Source organism: Salvelinus sp. IW2-2015, linkage group LG3 (assembly GCF_002910315.2).
Source record: "Salvelinus sp. IW2-2015 linkage group LG3, ASM291031v2, whole genome shotgun sequence".
Taxonomy (NCBI): Eukaryota; Metazoa; Chordata; class Actinopteri; order Salmoniformes; family Salmonidae; genus Salvelinus; species Salvelinus sp. IW2-2015.
In genome coordinates, this window is record NC_036840.1 from 17,455,135 (window position 1) to 17,475,522 (window position 20,388).

The 20,388-nt window shown below is 41.0% G+C and overlaps 1 protein-coding gene across 1 annotated transcript in view; it reads left to right on the forward strand.

The window, feature by feature from the left end:
- The window catches only part of lgi2a (leucine-rich repeat LGI family, member 2a), a 32,186-nt gene extending 13,244 nt beyond the window's left edge, over window positions 1-18,942 (forward strand). Inside the window, exons 3-8 of the mRNA XM_023969937.2 lie at window positions 2,808-2,879; window positions 3,083-3,154; window positions 6,495-6,566; window positions 13,751-13,920; window positions 15,702-15,866; window positions 17,319-18,942. Coding sequence (XP_023825705.1) covers window positions 2,808-2,879; window positions 3,083-3,154; window positions 6,495-6,566; window positions 13,751-13,920; window positions 15,702-15,866; window positions 17,319-18,136 — 1,369 coding nt within the window. The 3' untranslated portion in view covers window positions 18,137-18,942. The remainder of the gene's footprint in view (window positions 1-2,807; window positions 2,880-3,082; window positions 3,155-6,494; window positions 6,567-13,750; window positions 13,921-15,701; window positions 15,867-17,318) is intronic.
- Window positions 18,943-20,388: the final 1,446 nt, after the last annotated feature.

The following is a 20,388-nucleotide window of genomic DNA, read 5'->3' on the forward strand; positions in this document are numbered from 1 at the left end:
GAGAGCACCAGCTGTACCGGAGGACTGTGTGATCACGCTCTCCGCAGCCGATGTGAGTAAGACAGGTCAACATTCACAAGGCCGTAGGGCCAGACGGATTACCAGGACGTGTACTGTGAGCACGCGCTAACCAAGTAGCAAGTGTCTTCACTGAAATGTTCAACCTCTCCCTGTCCGAGTCTGTAATACCAACATGTTTTAAGCAGACCACCATAGTACCTGTGCCCAAGAACACTAAGGTAACCTGCCTAAATGACTACTGACCTGTAGCACTCACGTCTGTAGCCATGAAGTGCTTTGAAAGGCTGGTCATGGCTCACATCAACACCATCATCCAATAAACCCTAGACCCACCCCAATTTGCATACCGCCCCAACAGATCCACAGATGATGCAATCTCTATTGCAGTCCACACTGCCCATTCCCACCTGAACAAAAGGAACACTTATGTGAGAATGCTATTCATTGACTACAGCTCAGSGTTCAACACCATAGTGCCCTCAAAGCTCATCAATAAACTATGGACACTGGGACTAAACACATCCCTCTGCAACTGGATCCTGGACTTCCTGACGGGCCGCCCCCAGGTGGTAAGGGTAGGTAACAACACATCCGCCACGCTGATCCTCAACACAGGGGCCACTCAGGTGTGCATGCTTAGCCCCCTCCTGTACTCCCAATTCACTCATGACTGCACAGCCAGGCACGACTCCAACACCATCATTAAGTTTGCCGATAACACAACAGTGGTAGGCCTGATCACCGACAACAATGAGACAGCCTATAGGGAGGAGGTCAGAGACCTGGCCGTGTGGTGCCAGGACAACAACCTCTCCCTCAACGTGATCAAGACAAAGGAGATGATTGTGGACTACAGGAAAAAGAGGACCAAGCATGCCRCCATTCTCATGACGGGGCTGCAGTGGAGCAGGTTGAGAGCTTCAAGATCCTTGGTGTCCACATCACCAACAAACTAACATGGTCCAAGCACACCAAGACAGTCGTGAAGCGGGCACGACAAAACCCATTCCCCCACAGGAGACTGAAAAGATTTGGCATGGGTCCTCAGATCCTCAAAAGGCTCTCCTGCTGCACCATCGAGAGCATCCTGACTGGTTGCATCACTGCCTGGTATGGCAAATGCTTGGCCTCCGACCGCAAGGCACTACAGAGGGTAGTGTGAATGGCCCAGTATATCACTGGGGCCAAGCTTCCTCCCATCCAGGACCTCTATACCAGGCGGTGTCAGAGCCACCCTAGTCATAGACTTCTCTCTGCTACCACATGGCAAGCGGTACCAGACCGCCCAAGTCTAGGTCCAAGAGGCTTCTAAACAGCTTCTACCCCCAAGCCATAAGGCTCCTGAACATCTAGTCAAATGGATACCCAGACTATTTGCATTGCCCCTCCCCCCTTTCCACACCACTGCCACTCTCTGTTGTCATCTATGCATAACTCTACCTACTCTACTGTTGTATGTACATGTACATAGTACCTCAACTAACCGGTGTAACCAGACATTGACTCTGTCCCGGCACCCCCTTGTATATACTGTTATTTTTTACTGCTGCTCTTTAATTACTTATTATTTTCATCTCTTATTCCTATCTGTATTTTTTTGAAACTGCACTGTTGTTTTGGGGCTCGTAAGTAAGCATTTCACTGTAAGGTTGTTGTATGCGGAGCATGTGACTAATAAAATTGTATTTTATTTGATATTGCGTTGATTCGAGCACAATTCACACAGTAGAACTAAACATTGATAGTGTTAACTAAAGGGGAAAACTAGAGAGTTGAGGGAAGTTCAACCTCATGCTTCTCTGCGCGGGCTGATATTTCTTCTGTGCGGCACTCAGAGGGAACATTACCTACAGGTGTAATCAGTCGTTGGTACAGACATGTTGGCGTAGCAGGAAAATTGGAATGTCGTGAACCTAGAGGTTGTGAGTTCAAATCCCAGGTGAGCACGTGTTCAATAATAATTGCTGTATAAATAAACATARACAATGTATGTCAAATTGTGTTAAATACAAAACCTCCAGGGGACCATGACATAACATCCCAAGAATGTCCTCAGGGACGTCCCAGGGAACTAGACAAAACCTCTGGGGTACAATGACAGAATGTCCTGCTGACTTCAGGTGGCCGTTTTATGACGTCCCGTGGACATACTAACGGCTCATTATTGTTAGCAGGGTATATCCTTATTATGAAAGTGAGGAATACATAATATGGCCACACTACCAGTCTGTACTCAGTAGGCAATTTTAAGGACAGATGCCTTCTTCCAGTGTAAGGTACAGTTGTCCATCAGCAATTTACATTTTAGTGCAAGCATGACATTGATTGTGACCCTCATGTTTATTAAAAAGCTTATCATAGGAAAACTGTACTTTTGAGCTCATCTCAGATTACAAGGTCACAGAAAGGGAACATGGAGATAATGTATTGGCAGTGATATACTGGAGGACAGAGGTAGATTTATCCTCAAACCTAAACATCCCCAAGCTGGGTAACACTATGATATCACTATGGTGAGATGACCATCATTTGAGGATACAATTTTGACTTATTTTTTMATTGCTATTCTTAGAAATGAACTTAACCTTTTAGTTGTATAGTATATATCATGTTAAAATATCAGTGATTCTACATGTGAATGTTTGTCAATGATGTGTGACATTAAATGTTATGATATAATGAATTATAATAAATCATAATTAGACATTTACTTTTTAAACTACAATGTCTTTCTATATTTGCACTTGTGTTCAAAGTAACTAACTCTTTGTATATTTTTATCATAGACTTCTTAATTCAAATTCAGTGATGACAATAAGGGACGATGCATTTTCTGGCCTTCCACACCTGGAGTACCTGTAAGTGCCTTTCCCTTCATTCACTCATCTTTAAAATAATGATATACTGAAGCTAATGTTGTTGTTCAAGAAATGAGTTACAGAGATACTGAGTAACTGTATCCCTTTTATTATAGTCGGGATTAATTCTACTATACATTAGCCCCATGTGATCACACAATCCATTTTCTCTTTTGAAGTGCTGTATATCCTTTGTTCTTTAGGTTCATTGAGAGTAATAAGATAGAGACTGTCTCCAAATATTCCTTCAGAGGACTCAGGGACCTGACTCACCTGTAAGTTCAAATAATCATCATTGTCATTAGAGGAAGTTAGATTTAACAACTTGATGTTAGATGGTTCCTCACTTTGAAAGTAATCTATGGGCCAAAATAAACTATAATCCATGGTTTGGTTTAACTAAGAATTTCAGATAACTTTAGCCACCACTAGCTAACAAGCAATAGAAGTGATAAGAGCAATCAACAACAACAAAAAATCATGGCCAAATCAACTGAAATCAACTACATTTACATTTACATTTAAGTCATTTAGCAGACGCTCTTATCCAGAGCGACTTACAAATTGGTGCATTCACCTTATGATATCCAGTGGAGCAAACACTTTACAATAGTGCATCTAACTCTTTTAAGGGGGGAAGGGGGGGTTAGAAGGATTACTTTATCCTATCCTAGGTATTCCTTAAAGAGGTGGGGTTTCAGGTGTCTCCGGAAGGTGGTGATTGACTCCGCTGACCTGGCGTCGTGAGGGAGTTTGTTCCACCATTGGGGTGCCAGAGCAGCGAACAGTTTTGACTGGGCTGAGCGGGAACTGTACTTCCTCAGAGGTAGGGAGGCGAGCAGGCCAGAGGTGGATGAACGCAGTGCCCTTGTTTGGGTGTAGGGCCTGATCAGAGCCTGAAGGTACGGAGGTGCCGTTCCCCTCACAGCTCCGTAGGCAAGCACCATGGTCTTGTAGCGGATGCGAGGTTCAACTGGAAGCCAGTGGAGAGAGCGGAGGAGCGGGGTGACGTGAACTATTTGTGGTTTGACATTACGTAACCTGACAGAATTCAGATAGAAATTTGAGTTATAGATCTGTCATTCTAATTGAAGGTAAGTATGATAAGTGTGTGTGTTATTGTGTGCTGTTATACAGTATGTGTGCTATTTCCTCCTWAAGTTTTGTTTTTGTTTCTTTTTGTACACCAGATTCTACAATATTGTTGGTTATTGAAAATGTTTTTCACAACGGTATAGTTTGTACAATGATCTCTACAAAATACATTGCTTGTTTTGTCACATAAACTGAAATTAGGTGAACATTTTAGAATTTTAGCAACCAGTTAATGGCAGAGCAATTTCTACATAATGCAGCTTTAGAAGTGATTAGGCCATTTACAATCACTTCCATTGATTGTTAGCTAGCGGTGGCTAAAATTAGCTGAAGTTTATAGTGGCTGTTTAAAGAAAACTGAACTATGGATTATAGTATCTCCTGGCTCATAGACTACTTTAATAAGGGTGAGGAACCATCTAACTTCAAGTTGTTGTATCCTGAACTTCTCATTTTATTCCAGTGAAGAAAATGTATGTTTGGGGATAATGCAGTAGTATTTTAGCCCACATTGTCTTCTTACCAGGGAATTACCAGGGCTACAAGGGCTTATCAGAGCTACAATGATATTCTACCCGAAATGCAACCTAATGGGTTCCCACTTATTTTCCACTTGCGTTTTGGTAGTAGTGATGTATTAATGTCAATTGGAGGCTAAGGGGTCTACTTTTAGCTTGTCACAAGGCAGTGCTATTGTCAAATGCAAGTAGGTTGGCCATTTTGGCTTGTTAATACTGGTGCTGTTATTTTCTAACCATATCGCCAGGTTTGGCAATTTACCGGTCTAACATCAGCTCGCCTGCACTGAGGTGAAAACTCAAATGGTAACATTTAATGACCTAGTGCCGTCAAAAACATGATTTCCTGTGTTTCAGATCTTTTTCCACACTATGAGGTTGGAATAATACTGTGAAATTTAGAAAATTATGATAATGCCCTTTTAGTGTAAGAGCTGTTTGAAAAGACCGCCTGAAATATCAGCCTGTTTTGGTGGTGTCACGCCCTGGCCTTAGTTATCTTTGTTTTCTGTAATATTTTGGTTAGGTCAGGGTGTGACAGGGGGGATGTGTGTGTGTATTTGTCTCGTCTTGGGTGGTTGTATGGTATAGGGGGGTTTAGTAGAGTGTATGGGTTTGTGTTGAGTGTAGGTGTCTAGGTATGTCTATGGTTGCCTGAATGGTTCTCAATCAGAGACAGCTGTCATTCATTGTCTCTGATTGGGAGCCATATTTAAGGCAGCCATAAGCATTAGGTTAATGTGGGTAATTGTCTATGTCTATGTCTATGTGTAGTGTTTAGTGTCAGCACTATTTGTTTGAATAGCTTCACGGTCGTCTGTTTGTTGTTTTTGTTCGTTTGTTCGTCTTAATAAAAAGAAGATGTCGTTCTATCACGCTGCGCCTTGGTCCACTCTGCCTCATTTCAACGATCGTGACAGGTGGGATGGAGTTTTAGTCTGCCTGGTGATATCACCAGGTGGTAAATTAGTTAATAGACCAATAAGAGAGAGTTCCAAACCTCTCTGCCAATAACATCTAGTTTTCAGTTTTCCCCTCCCCACTCAGAAATTGCTTGAGGAATTGCTTTTAGCTAAGCTATTTTTGTTTAATTTTGACAATTTTAATTGATAACAATCACAGTAAGGTACTTAATTGTTAACCAGAAATTATTTGATATTGAATAAAAAAAATAAATGTCTGCATTGGACCTTTAAGACCAACCAGCACGTCTTAGTGGTAATACAGTTTTTTTATGTCAATGATTTTGTCAGTGGGTGGGGCAGAGTAGTATATTATAGCCTAATCGGTAGTTTATCACCAATGCTCTTTTAAAAGATCACCTTAGGGAGCAGCAAAACAGCGGACATCCCTCTTTTCTTTTTATATTGGATATTCTTTTTGGTCAGCTCCTGTGAAAAGTTTGGATGAGCATCATGTGCATTATACCCTCTACTTTCTATAGCCTACAATGCTATTATGCCAATACAGTCTGTAAAATTGTGGAGATTCGACCGTTGTCCATGTTGCTGAATTCTCCGCTATTGCCAATATTTGCCTGTTTGTTTGTTTACTCTTTCTTCGGATGACAAAGTTTGGCATAACAACAAATGTAGGCTAATCTTATTAAAATGCTTGGCTTACACATGCAATGTAATTTACTATGGTGTAGTGCAAATGCGATGTGTAGACTGATAGACTTCCATGTTGAAGCTTAACAAAAATGTGAACTGCAAACATTTCTGTAGAAACATGGATGGATACCTATTGTTGTTAGTACTGCTGCACTGGACATTGCGTTTGGAAATAGAGCTGTTAAAGTGTGTGAAAACACAGACTACTACTGAATTTTTTTTATTTTTATGTATGAACATACAATATTGCTATGTGAAATATATATTTTACAATCTTTGTGGGTATATTTTTTTCTGTAAAATCTTGCCCTTTGGCCCTCTGTATTTCCATGATGACTAATTGACAGGAATATCTGCTGAATTAATCTGACAATGCTGTTTTCCCTCAGGTCTTTGGCAAACAATAAATTAAAAGCGTTACCCAGGGATTCCTTCATCGACCTGGACTCATTGATAGAGCTGTGAGTTGTTATGCATGTGCATTCGATGTGTAGTGATTCTTTCTTTAACTGTATAAAACATGTATGATTACTTTCAGGATGACTTCAACAAAGGCAGTTTTCAAAGAAAGACTTGAAGGACAAGTTCTTATTTTTCAACCAAATCTCTATTTTTTATGTAAATGGCATGTTATAGAAGAGTTCAGACACTTTTTGGGCGATTTTAGTTGGTTATTAGAAACTGTTTTGAGAAACTTGTTCTGCAATTCCAGGGTAGGAATGAAATATGTCATTTTACACTCTCTGTATAGTGATGCAGGTCTTTAGATGTTGTAAAAAAAAATTGACAACGTTATATTTCATTGTGTTCGACTCGAGCAATACTTTTCTGGCTAGCCAGCGCATGCGCACTCTTCTTTAACATGCCATTTACATAAGAAATAATAATTTGGTTGAAAAAAAGATGAACTTGTCTTTTAAATGTTTTCTTTAATGCTGAGCACAGCTCCCAGACTGTCTGCAAATGAACAGCAATGGCAAACATTGCATGTGTTGCAGCTGTATTATACATACTGAATTGCTCATTTCTCTGGTTAATTTAACCTATCCTAATATTCATGCAGGGAAAGTAATCTAAAAGACATTATTTTGAGTAATCCGATGGATTACATTACTGATGACAAATTTAAACAGGTAATCTGATCTATAATGTAATACAAACCATCAAAATCACAATTGGAAAAATGTTCATCAGCATAACACTGAAAGTAATTTTGTGTTTCTCCTAAAGGTAACACATACAATGAGTTTATTTGGATGAGTTCTTGAAAGAAACATGTTCTCGTAAGGATGAGTTGGAGGAGGAAATGAAGAAGGATTCTTACACCCCTAACCACTATTTGAATGCCATTCTTACTCTAGAGAAGGTCAGAAAGGTTGAGCGGTCTAAACCAAAGAAAGCCACAGGAATTGATGACTTATCTAATTCAGTTATGAAATCACCTAAATTGTTGCGAACACTTTTTGGACTTCCGGGCTTGTTTTGAGAAATGCATTATTCCATCTGTATCGTAAAAATCTACAATCAAGCCTATTCCAAAATTCTTTAAAAAATGACCCTAAAATCCCATTGAACTACAGAGGGATTACTCTCATTAGCACTGTATATAAATTGTATTCCTTCATTCTAAATACAAGGCTCTCCCACTAACTAGAACTGTCTGGTCAGCTTGCTGATGAATAGAATGGCTTTAGGAAAGTCAGAGCCTGTATAGACCACGTACATGTACACTGAGTATACAAACATTKACTCAATTAATGCAACTCAATATTAGGAAGGTATTCCTAATGTTTGGTATACTCTGTGTATACAGTATACTGTCTCTAAAGTAATCCGAATGATAGAATGATAGAGAGAAAACCAACTTTTGCCTGTTTTATTGATTTTCAGAAGGCTTTCGATTTGGTTAATAGAAATCTTGCTTTTAGACAAAAATGGGAATTGATGTAAGGTTCTATGATGCAATTAAAGCCCTGTGTAGATGTCCAGTTGCCTGTGTACAGGTAAATGAACAGAGGACTGAATGGTTTCCCGCTCTGTTTGGGCTCAAACAAGGTGAGGTGCTCTCCCCAACGTTATTTGTCCTTTTTGTAAACAACTTGGCCCATCAAATCAAACATGAACATTTAGGAGTTAAACTAAATGACACGACTCGGAACACAGATTATATTGTCCTTGCAATCTCTGGTGTACGAAGTGGAGATAATGATCAAACAAGATAATACCCATATAATGCACTTCAGAAAAAAGTCTACAATAAGAAGTAATCATTACTTTTATTTTGGAGCAATATGCCTAAAGTACACTTGCTCATATAAATACCTTGGTTTCCTTTTTGATGAATACATGACATTTGAGAGGTGTATAAAGTCCATAACTGATTCTGCAGGTAGAGCGTTGGGGTCCATTGGTAGTAAATTGGAAATTTGTAAAGACCTTGGCTATTGTACATATTCACAAGTCTATAATTCATGTGTGTGTACTATATTGAACTATGCTGCTGAAATCTGGGGTTGTAAAGTAGCCAAAACAGCCAACTCTATTGAAAACAGAGCCATAAGATGCTTCCTTGGAGTGCATAAGCCTTGCTATTCAAGGAGACATGGGATGGGTGCCCAATGAAATAAGACAGAGGGGTGAAATTATTAGGTTATGGAACCGTTTTATCGATATGCCTGAGGACAGAGTAACAAAAAAGGGTTTTCAACTGGGATAAAACACACAATTACCCTTGGACAAAGGAACTCAATTACATATGTAAGGAAGCTGATCTACAACACATATTTAGAAACAAGTTACGATGCAATGTCATCCTGATCAAACACAAGTTAACCCTTAGCTACAAAGAAAAATTATCAACTGTTACAGTTGAAGTCGGAAGTTTACATTTACATTTACATTTAAGTCATTTAGCAGACGCTCTTATCCAGAGCGACTTACAAAGTTTACATACACTTAGGTTGGAGTCATTAAAACTCATTTTTGAACCACTCCACAAATTTCTTGTTCACAAACTATAGTTTTGGCAAGTCGGTTAAGACATCTATTTTGTTCATGACACAAGTAATTTTTCCAACAATTGTTTACAGACAGATTATTTCACTTATAATTCACTGTATCACAATTCTAGTGGGTCAGAAGTTTACATACACTAAGTTGACTGTGCCTTTAAACAGCTTGGAAAATTCCAGAAAATTATGTCATGGCTTTAGTAGCTTCTGATAGGCTAATTGACATAATTTGAGTCAATTGGAGGTGTACCTGTGGATGTATTTCAAGGCCTACCTTCAAACTCAGTGCCTCTTTGCTTGACATCATGGGGAAATCTAAAGAAATAAGCCAAGACCTCAGAACATTTTTTGTAGATCTCCACAAGTCTGGTTCATCCTTGAGAACAATTTCCAAATGGCTGAAGGTACCACGTTCATCTGTACAAACAATAGTATGCAAGTATAAACACCATGGGGCCATGCAGCCGTCATACCGCTCAGGAAGGAGACGCGTTCTGTCTCCTAGAGAAGAACGTACTTTGGTGCGAAAAGTGCAAATCAATCCCAGAACAACAGCAAAGGACCTTGTGAAGATGCTGGAGGAAACAGGTACAGAAGTATCTATATCCACAGTAAAACGAGTCCTATATCGACATAACCTGAAAGGCCACTCGGTAAGGTAGAAGCCACTACTCCAAACCGCCATAAAAAAGCCAGACTACGGTTTGCAACTGCGTAGTACATTTTGGAGAAATCGTACTATTTGGAGAAATGTCCTCTGGTCTGATGAAACAAAAACTGTTTGGACATAATGACCATCGATATGTTTGGAGGAAAAAGGGGGAGGCTTGCAAGCCGAAGAACACCATCCCAACCGTGAAGCACGGGGGTGGCATCATCATGTTGTGGGGGTGCTTTGCTGCAGGAGGGACTGGTGCACTTCACAAAATAGATGGCATCATGAGGGAGGAAAATTATGTGGATATATTGAAGCGACATCTCAAGACATCAGTCAAGAAGTTAAAGATTGGTTTTCCAAATGGACAATGACCCCAAGCATACTTCCAATGTTTTGTCAAAATGGCTTAAGGACAACAAAGTCAAGGTATTGGAGTGGCCATCACAAAGCCCTGACCTCAATCCTATCGAACATTTGTGGGCAGAACTGAAAAAGTGTGTGCAAGCAAGGAGGCCTTTAAACCTGACTCAGTTACACCAGCTCTGTCAGGAGGAATGGGCCAAAATTCACCCAACTTATTGTGAGAAGCTTGTGGAAGGCTACCCAAAACTTTTTACCCAAGTTAAACAATTTAAGGGCAATGCTACCAAATACTAATTGAGTGTATGTCAACTTCTGACCCACTGGGAATGTGATGAAAGAAATAAAAGCTGAAATAAATCATTCTCTCTCCTATTATACTGACATTTCACATTCTTAAAATAAAGTGGTGACCTAACTGACCTAAGACAGGGAATTTTTACTAGGATTAAATGTCAGGAATTGTGAAAAACTGAGTTTAAATGTATTTGGCTAAGGTGTTTGTAAACTTCTGACTTCAACTGTCATGTTTTGTATGTAATTACCAGTCAAAAGTTTGGACTCACCTACTCATTCAAGGGGTTTTCTTTATTTTTACTATTTTCTACATTGCAGAATAATAGTGAAGACATCAAAACTATGAAAAACACATATGGAATCATGTAGTAACAAAAAAAAGCATTAAAACAAATCAAACATATTTTAGATTCTTCAAAGTAGCCACCCTTTTCCTTTATGACAGCTTTGCACACTCTTTGGCATTATCTCACCAGATTCACCTGGAATGCTTTTCCAAGAGTCTTGAAGGCTTCCCACATATGATGAGCACTTATTGGCTGCTTTTCCTTCATTCTGCGGTCCGAACTCATCCCAAACATCTTATTTGGATTGAGGTCGGGTGATTGTGGAGGCCAGTTCATCTGATGCAGGACTCCATCACTCCCCTTCCTTGTCAAATAGCCCTTACACAGCCTGGAAGTGTGCTGGGTCATTATCTGTTAAAAAACAAATGATGTCCCACTAAGCCAAACCAGATGGGATGGCGTATCGCTGCAGAATGCTGTGGTAGCATGCTCATTAACAGTGGCGTGCCGTGGGCCTGGGGCCTAGGCCTTCAGTGAGGTACTACCAAGTCCCACCCGAATTAATCCATCTTATTATCATCAATTATGCATGGCTCTAGACACTATACATTTAGACAGAAACGCAGTATAACCAGGCGTTGCGTCACCTTGAAATTGACAAATTGAAATTTTTGGGTAAACAGTGTTTAACAGACAACTCAAGTTGCAAAGCCAGTGTGGCTCCAAACACCAAATCGATCACTTGCAAATAATAGGCATTCCCAGCAGTACAGTTTGCAGTGCTTCTCGGAGCCTTTGAGCATTGACAGCGCTCGTAGTTGAAACTTTGAAAGTGGCGAGCGAACGAACCCTTTCCCGCCTGTGACAGGCTTTTGTGGCGTCGGGCGACCTCTCCTTACAATGTCTAACTTTTCTTGAAAAGTTCGTCTTGAGAATGGCGTTATAATTATATCCTCGACGAAATCGATATCTTCTCCTCCTTCGCCATTGTGGGTTCAAAAAACAGCTTAGTAGAGTTTCCTAGATCTGCATAGACCTGCCATAGGACCTGCCTCTCAATATTGGTAATCCAATCAAAAGACGTGGACGCCCTACCGCTGCTAGCTGGCTCCTGTGTAACACTGGAGCCGCCAGCAGGCGTACAATAGCCAACTCTAAAGCTGATTGGTTGACACAAATTTTTAATTTCCATTCACTTTAAGCTACAAGCGCCGCACTGTTGATTCTGAAGGCCTGAGAGCAGATTTTAGACCCCTGGCAACACATGATGGCGAATATGATTGGATAAAAGATCTAACATAAAGACCAGCCCTCCAAATCTCAACCTGGGGCTGGAAGCAGTGCAACCAAGAGGAAAGCTATGAAATGAAGAGTATAACTCTTACTCTGGGGAATAATTTAATACATATTTGTGGGAAAATATATTTAAAAAAATATATATATTCTGATGATGTTTAGGCCAGCAGAGAAGGCCTTGCAGGCCCTGACGGCCCACCACTGTCATTAAGTGTGCCTTGATTTCTAAATAAATCAATCATCAACAGTGTAACCAGCAAAGCACCCTCATACCATCACACTACCTCCTCCATGCTTCATGGTGGGAACCACACACGCGGCGATCATCCGTTCACCTACTCTGCGTCTCAAAAAGACACGGCGGTTGGAACCAAAAATCTCAAATTTAGCGCCATGATGTACACCTCTTTGTACACTCATCAGACCAAAGGATAGATTTCCAGTGGTCTCATGTCCATTGCTCGTGTTTCTTGGCCCAAGCAAGTCTCTACTTATTATTGGTGTCCTTTAGTAGTGGTTTCTTTGCAGKAATTTGACCATGAAGGCCCGATTCACCCAGTCTCCTCTGAACAGTTGATGTTGAGATGTGTCTGTTACTTGAACTCTGAAGCATTTATTTGGGCTGCAATTTCTGAGGCTGGTAACTCTAATGAACTTTTCCTCTGTAACTCTGGGTCTTCATTTCCTGTTGCGGTCCTCATGAGAGCCAGTTTCATCATAGCGCTTGATGGTTTTTGCGACTACACTTGAAGAAACATTAAAAGTTCTTGACATTTTCCATCTTCATGTCTTAAAGTAATGATGGACTGTCATTTCTCTTTGCTCATTTGAGCTGTTCTTGCCATAATATGGACTTGGTATTTTACCAAATAGGGCTATATTCTGTATACCTCCCCTACCTTGTCATAACACAACTGATTAGCTCAAACACATTGACGAAAGAAATTCCACAAATTAACAAAACACACCTGTTAATTGAAATGCATTCCAAGTGACTACCTCATGAAGCTGGTTGAGAGAATGTCAAGAGTGTGCAAAGCTATCATCGAGTCAAAGGTTGGCTACTTTGAAGAATCTCAAATKTKAAATATATTTTTATTTGTTTAACACCTTGTTTGGTAACTACCTGATTCCATATGTGTTATTTCATAGTTTAGAAAAGTTCATAGTTTAGAAAATAGTAAAAATAAAGAAAACCCTGGAATGAGTAGGTATGTCCAAACTTTTCACTGGTACTGTATGTGCATTTATAATTATCATCATTTTATTTGGATACAGCCAATAAAGTGTCTTATAAGCCCATGTGGGCTGGGAATCAGAAAGATGCAAGACATTAATGTAAAATCAATCAAATCATACAATGAAAATAATAACAGACCCTTTAGTGACACCTAATTTGACACTAGTTAAGGGGGAGGAGTCATCATCTAATAGCACGAATTGGAGTCTGTCGAACAAGTAAGAGCGAAAGCAAGAGAGCGCCCGACCTCGAAGACCTACATTTGTCTCTAGGTGACTGAGAAGAATATGATGGTCAACAGTATCACATGCTGCACTTAGAGCGAGACGCATGAGTACAGAGAGAGATGTTCATTTGAATGTTTTATAAGTGCGGGTTCAGTGCTATGGCGACTGATAGGTTTCACTGACAGAATTGGAGTTTAGAAAATCTGTAAACTGCTGGGCTAGGGMATGGTTATGCTGTGACTGATATCTGGTTGTCTGTCCTTGCAAAGTGACCTGCGAGGAAATGCCTTTGAGTGTGACTGCCGTGCGAAGTGGCTGATGATATGGCTGAAGAGCACCAATGCCACGGTTTCCGATGTCATTTGTGCCGGACCCAAGGACATGAAGGACAAGCGGCTGAATGACATGGCCAGCCTGCACAATGAATGCATCTCCACTGGTGAGGGAGCTGACTAACTGCCAGTGGTAGAAAAAGTATCCAATTGTCATACTTGAGTAAAAGTAAAGATACCTTAATAGAAAATTGCTTATATTAAGCAAACCAAACAGCACCATTTTAATATATTTTTTTATTTACAGATAGGCAGGGGCATATTCCAACACGTGTGTTTAATGAATCCGCCAGATCAGAGGCAGTAGGGATGACCAGAGATGTTCTCTTGATAAGTGTGTGAATTGGACCATTTTCCTGTCCCACTAAGCYTTGAAAAGGACCATTTTCCTGTCCCGCRAAGCATTGAAAATGTAACGTGTACTTTTGGGTGTCAGGGAAAATGTATGGAGTAAAAAGTACATAATTTTCTTTAGGAATGTAGTGAAGTAAAAGTTGTTAAAAATATAAATGGTAAAGTACAGATACCACAAAAAAACTACTTAAGTATTACTTTAAAGAATTTTTACTTAAGTACTTTACACCACTGCTAATTGCCATGGTCTTACTTGAGCCCTACATCATAAGGCCTACTTAACATAAACTCATTACAATGATAGTATAATTTATAAGAGTTMCCATAAACTATGAGAAGCATATTATGCATAACCATAGTAGCACTTTGGAGGTTATGAGGAAATTCTCATCAGTTTACCTGACAAGACATTACCGTTTTGTTTTTATGTGCAATTTACTTTTATTGTGGCCTGACGACTGCATTTAATATAGCTGTTCTATCGATCGCTACATACAGGACATTGTCTGAATCTGCCATCCTAGAAGTCGTTTGTGTGACTTCAAAATGAGGGCCGTTCTACAAAACAAATTCATCAGTGATTGGATCGTCTCTAACAAATCTATCCAATCAGAGTATCAAAGTTGATAACATCATCGTGTAGGACCAACCCATCGGTTTCTGGGACCAATCAGAACAGTCAGAATGTGTTTACCTTCCAGAAGTTGRCTAGGATAGAGATAAATCGCGACTTATCATGGGCATGGCGTGGCGTTTGGCCGGACCGATGTGGATGGGTAGCCAGGCAACTTTTACTGTACTTTTCGCAAGCATTTGGCAATAACAGAATTTGGAACTACTCAGGATACATTCAGTAACATAACAAGAATATTAATGAACTCTTTAGGGATTGATACAACATACGACTTAAAAGGTTTGAGTGAGAGGTCTAACTGGTGTCTCCAAATGGCCACAACTTCCAAAGTGTGCACGGTTCCTAATTCCTTTCAATACACTTTAATGATTTACGGAAAGAGCCTATTTGGTGCTTTCTTTAGCTCTCCTGGCTGTACCTTGGAGCAACTGAAGCAACACCACTTGTGGTTTTTGTATAGATCGCACCCATGCGTCCTCAACATCTCACAATTACTGTTGTTGTCTACACTTAATCTCTCGTGGACAGATCTACATAAACATAACTGGTACTGTAGAATCTGTCATAAAGGAATGGGATGCATAGGATAACGAGCAGCAGTTGATCCAGTGTTTGGGTTTTTCATCACTGGTTATTTGGACAAATCACAATTTTGCAGGTGTTAGCATCTTTCAAATTTCAGAAGGGGAGGGGACATTCAGCCCGTAACTTGCAAAGAGAGAGGGTGTAGCTCCTCATTCCGGTTCCGCTTCTCATACTCGCATCTCTTAACACGTGTGGACCCAGAACTTAATTGAGCAGCTAACCAATTACGTGAAACTTTAGTTCAAGATCAGTTTACACTACACAACAGTTTTTATTACAAATCATACTAATGCTAAGATTGCCCACTCTCCACAGATTTTATCCACCATCAGTCGGTGCCATCAGAGTCTCTGTCTGTGGACACATTCTCTTATAAAAATGACGTCTATGTGGCCATCGCTGCACCCAACACAGAGAGTTGTATGGTTTTACAGTGGGACCACATTGAGATGAACTTCAGGACTTATGACAATATCACAGGTATTTGGTAACATGACATCTTATGTCACTGAGGCTGACATATTCCTCTCTCAAACACACTTGTTGTGGGCAAGCGCACAGTAACATTTCAAATAGACCGGATGAGTGAAATTATTATTTGCAGCACGATTTATGTTTTAACTTATTTTTTCAATGGGAAGGATGTTTAATTTAACCAGAGTGTTAGTATACATGCAGATACCTGCTAACACTGTACACACAAAGCTTTAGCGAGCTCCAGTATCATATTTCCCTTTTTTTTAATTACAGTGTGTTTACTGATAYCGTGTGTGTTGGCGAGAGGAAAATGCCGCCCTGAATGTCAAGTGACAAAATCACTGCTTAAATATTGGTGAGTATTTATATGGGGATGAGGTAGTTGGGTGGGCTATTTACAGATGGGCTGTGTACAGGTGCAGTGATCGGTAAGCTGCTCCGACAGCTGATGCTTAAAGTTAGTGAGGGAGATGTAAGTCTCCAGCTTATTTTTGCAGTTTGTTCCAGTCATTGGCAGTAGATAACTGTAAGGAAAGGTGGCCAAAGGTGGAGTTGGCTTTAGGGATGACCAGTGAAATATACCTACTGGAGCACGTGCTACGGGTGGGTGTTGCTATGGTGACCAGTGAGTTGAGATAAGGCAGGGCTTTACCTAGCAAAGTCGTATAGATGACCTGGAGCCAGTGGGTTTGGCGACGAATATGAAGCGAGGGCCAACCAACGAGAGCATACAGGCCGCAGTGGTGGGTAGTATATGGGGCTTTGGTGACAAAACGGATGGCACTGTGATAGACTACATCCAATTTGCTGAGTAGAGTGTTGGAGGCTATTTTGTAGATGACATCGCCAAAGTCAAGGATCGGTAGGATAGTCAGTTTTACGAGGGTATGTTTAACAGCATGAGTGAAGGAGGCTTTGTTGCGATTTAATTTTGGATTGGAAATGCTTAATGTGAGTCTGGAAGGAGAGTTTACAGTCTAACCAGACACCTAGGTATTTGTAGTTGTCCACATATTCTAAGTCAGAACCGTCCAGAGTAGTGATGCTAGTCAGACGGGCGGGTGCGGGCAGTGATCAGTTGAAGAGCATGCATTTAGTTTTACTAGCATTTAAGAGCAGTTGGAGGCCACGGAAGGAGTGTTGTATTGCATTGAAGCTCATCTGGAGGTTTGTTAACACAGTGTCCAAAGAAGGGCCAGAAGTATACAGAATGGTGTTGTCTGCGTAGAGGTGGATCAGAGAAGCACCAGCGACATCATTGATATATACAGAGAACATATACATAGAACATAAATCATATACATATACAGAGAACATAAATTGTGCTGCATTTTGTGGTTTATATCTAGTGCTGTTTCTCTTCCTTATTCTTAATTAATATATTTCCAGTATTTTAAAGCCAAAAAACTATCATTTGAATTTCTAAATGTGTCTATTCTGTGTCTCAAATCTCAGGCCAGTCAATCGTTGGGTGCAAATCGGTCATCATCCAGAACCAGGTCTTTGTCATAGTGGCCCAGCTCTTTGGTGGTTCTCACATATACAAGTTTGATGAAGACCAGAGCAGGTTCAGCAAGTTTCAGGATATCGAGGTATCCAAGATCTCCAAGCCCAACGACATTGAAGCCTTCCAGATTGCTGGCGAGTGGTTCTTTGTAATTGCCGATAGCTCAAAGGCGGGGCTCTCCACTCTCTACAAGTGGAACGACAAGGGCTTCTACTCCTATCAGTCCCTGCATGAGTGGTTCCGTGACACTGATGCTGAGTTTGTGGATCTGGATGGCAAGTCCCACCTCATCTTGGCCAGCCGCTCCCAGGTGCCTGTAATCTACCAGTGGAGCAGAAATGCCCAGACGTTTGCCCTGCAGGGAGAGATCCCCAACATGGAGGATGTGGTGGCCGTCAAGACCTTCCGAGTCAAGGAGGACCTCTACCTGGCCATGACGCGCTATATAGGTGACTCTAAGGTACTTCGCTGGAGTGGCAAACAGTTTATGGAGATCCAATCCCTGCCCTCACGAGGTGCTATGATTCTCCAGCCATTCTCCTTCAAAGAGCGCCACTATCTGGCCCTGGGCAGCGACTATACCTTCTCACAGATCTACCTGTGGGACGCTGATAAGAAACTCTTTGAGCGCTTCAAAGAGGTGTACATCATGGCGCCACGCTCCTTTACCGTGGTATCCACCGACCGCCGGGACTTCATTTTCTCCTCCAGCTTCAAGGGCAATACGCAGATCTTTGAGCATATCATCATCGACTTGAGCTTATGAGATAGCCAGGGCTTCAGCCCCTGCATCTTATGTCTTCCATTATAAACGTTGACATTTTTGTGGGGGAAAGGAGGGAGAAGGGGCCAAGAGAGGGAGAGGTAACTCAAGCAGCATTATCAAATATTTTTTCCTATTAAGCACCTCTTGTGTTTGTATACCATTTTTAAATCTGTCATGTCCCTACTGTTCTATTGACTTTTATACGCACAGGTAATCTCGGTTAACCCAGAACTAAAATCTCAAGTCATTTGGTCACCTCGGTGATTAAGTTGTGGATCTATACGTGGTAGTTCCGGTTTGCAAAGTCTTTCAAAAGGTAACTCTCAGCCAACTCCTTTCCTTTTCCACAATGTACATTGCCTTATCAGCACAGGCATTTTAGTGTTTTGTTTGTCCTGCTGCTGCGCCACCTAGCTATGAACAGTGATCACTCCCAACTGCTTTGTACATACAGGGAAAAGTCGCAGCAGCACAAACCTTTAATAACAATATTATGTGACACAGAACCCATGTGACACAGAACCAGAACTCTAAAACAATCATTAGCAGAACACATGTATGTTTGTATTTTGTTTATATCGTTCATATAAGCAGTTTCACAAATACAGTGGGGAGAACAAGTATTTGATACACTGCCGATTTTGCAGGTTTTCCTACTTACAAAGCATGTAGAGGTCTGTAATTTTTATCATAGGTACACTTCAACTGTGAGAGACGGAATCTAAAACAAAAATCCCGAAAATCACATTGTATGATTTTTAAGTAATTAATTAGCATTTTATTGCAAGACATAAGTATTTGATATATCAGAAAAGCAAACTTAATATTTGGTACTGAATCCTTTGTTTGCAATTACAGAGATCATACGTTCCTGTAGTTCTTGACCAGGTTTGCACACACTGCAGCAGGGATTTTGGCCCACTCCTCCATACAGACCTTCTCCAGATCCTTCAGGTTTCGGGGCTGTCGCTGGGCAATACGGACTTTCAGCTCCCTCCAAAGATTTTTTATTGGGTTCAGGTCTGGAGACTGGCTAGGCCACTCCAGGACCTTGAGATACTTTCTACGGCACTCCTTAGTTGCCCTGGCTGTGTGTTTCGGGTCGTTGTCATGCTGGAAGACCCAGCCACGACCCATCATCAATGCTCTACTGAGGGAAGGAGGTTGTTGGCTAAGATCTCGCAATACATGCCCCATCCATCCTCCCTCAATACGGTGCAGTCGTCCTGTCCCCTTTGCAGAAAAGCATCCCAAAGAATGATGTTTCCACCTCCATGCTTCACGGTTGGGATGGTGTTCTTGGGGTTGTACTCATCCTTCTTCTTCCTCCAAACACGGCGAGTGGAGTTTAGACCAAAAGCTCTATTTTTGAATCATCAGACCACATGACCTTCTCCATTCCCCTCTGGATCATCCAGATGGTCATTGACAAACTTCGGACGGCCCTGGACATGCGCCTGCTTGAGCAGGGGGACCTTGTGTGCGCTGCAGGATTTAATCCATGACGGCGTAGTGTGTTACTAATGGTTTTCTTTGAGACTGTGGTCCCAGCTCTCTTCCAGGTCATTGACCAGGTCCTGCGTGTAGTTCTGGCTGATCCCTCACCTTCCTCATGATCATTGATGCCCCACGAGGTGAGATCTTGCATGGGCCCCAGACCGAGGGTGATTGACCATCATCTTGAACTTCTTCTATTTTCTTCTATTTTCTAATAATTGCGCCAACAGTTGTTGCCTTCTCACCAAAGCTGCTTGCCTATTGTCCTGTAGCCCATCCCAGCCTTGTGCAGGTCTACAATTTTATCCTTGATGTCCTACACAGCTCTCTGGTCTTGCCATTGTGGAGAGGTTGGAGTCTGTTTGATTGAGTGTGTGGACAGGTGTCTTTTATACAGGTAACGAGTTCAAACAGGTGCAGTTAATACAGGTAATGAGTGGAAACAGGAGGGCTTCTTAAAGAAAAAACTAACAGGTCTGTGAGAGCCGGAATTCTTACTGGTTGGTAGGTGATCAAATACTTTATGTCATGCAATAAAATGCAAATGAATTACTTAAAAATCATACAATGTGATTTTCTGGATTTTTGTTTTAGATTCCGTCTCTCACAGTTGAAGTGTACCTATGATAAAAATTACAGACCTCTACATGCTTTGTAAGTAGGAAAACCTGCAAAATCGGCAGTGTATAAAATACTTGTTCTCCCCACTGTATTTGGGGATTTACAAAGGTTTTCGTTGCTCAGATTTGTTCTTT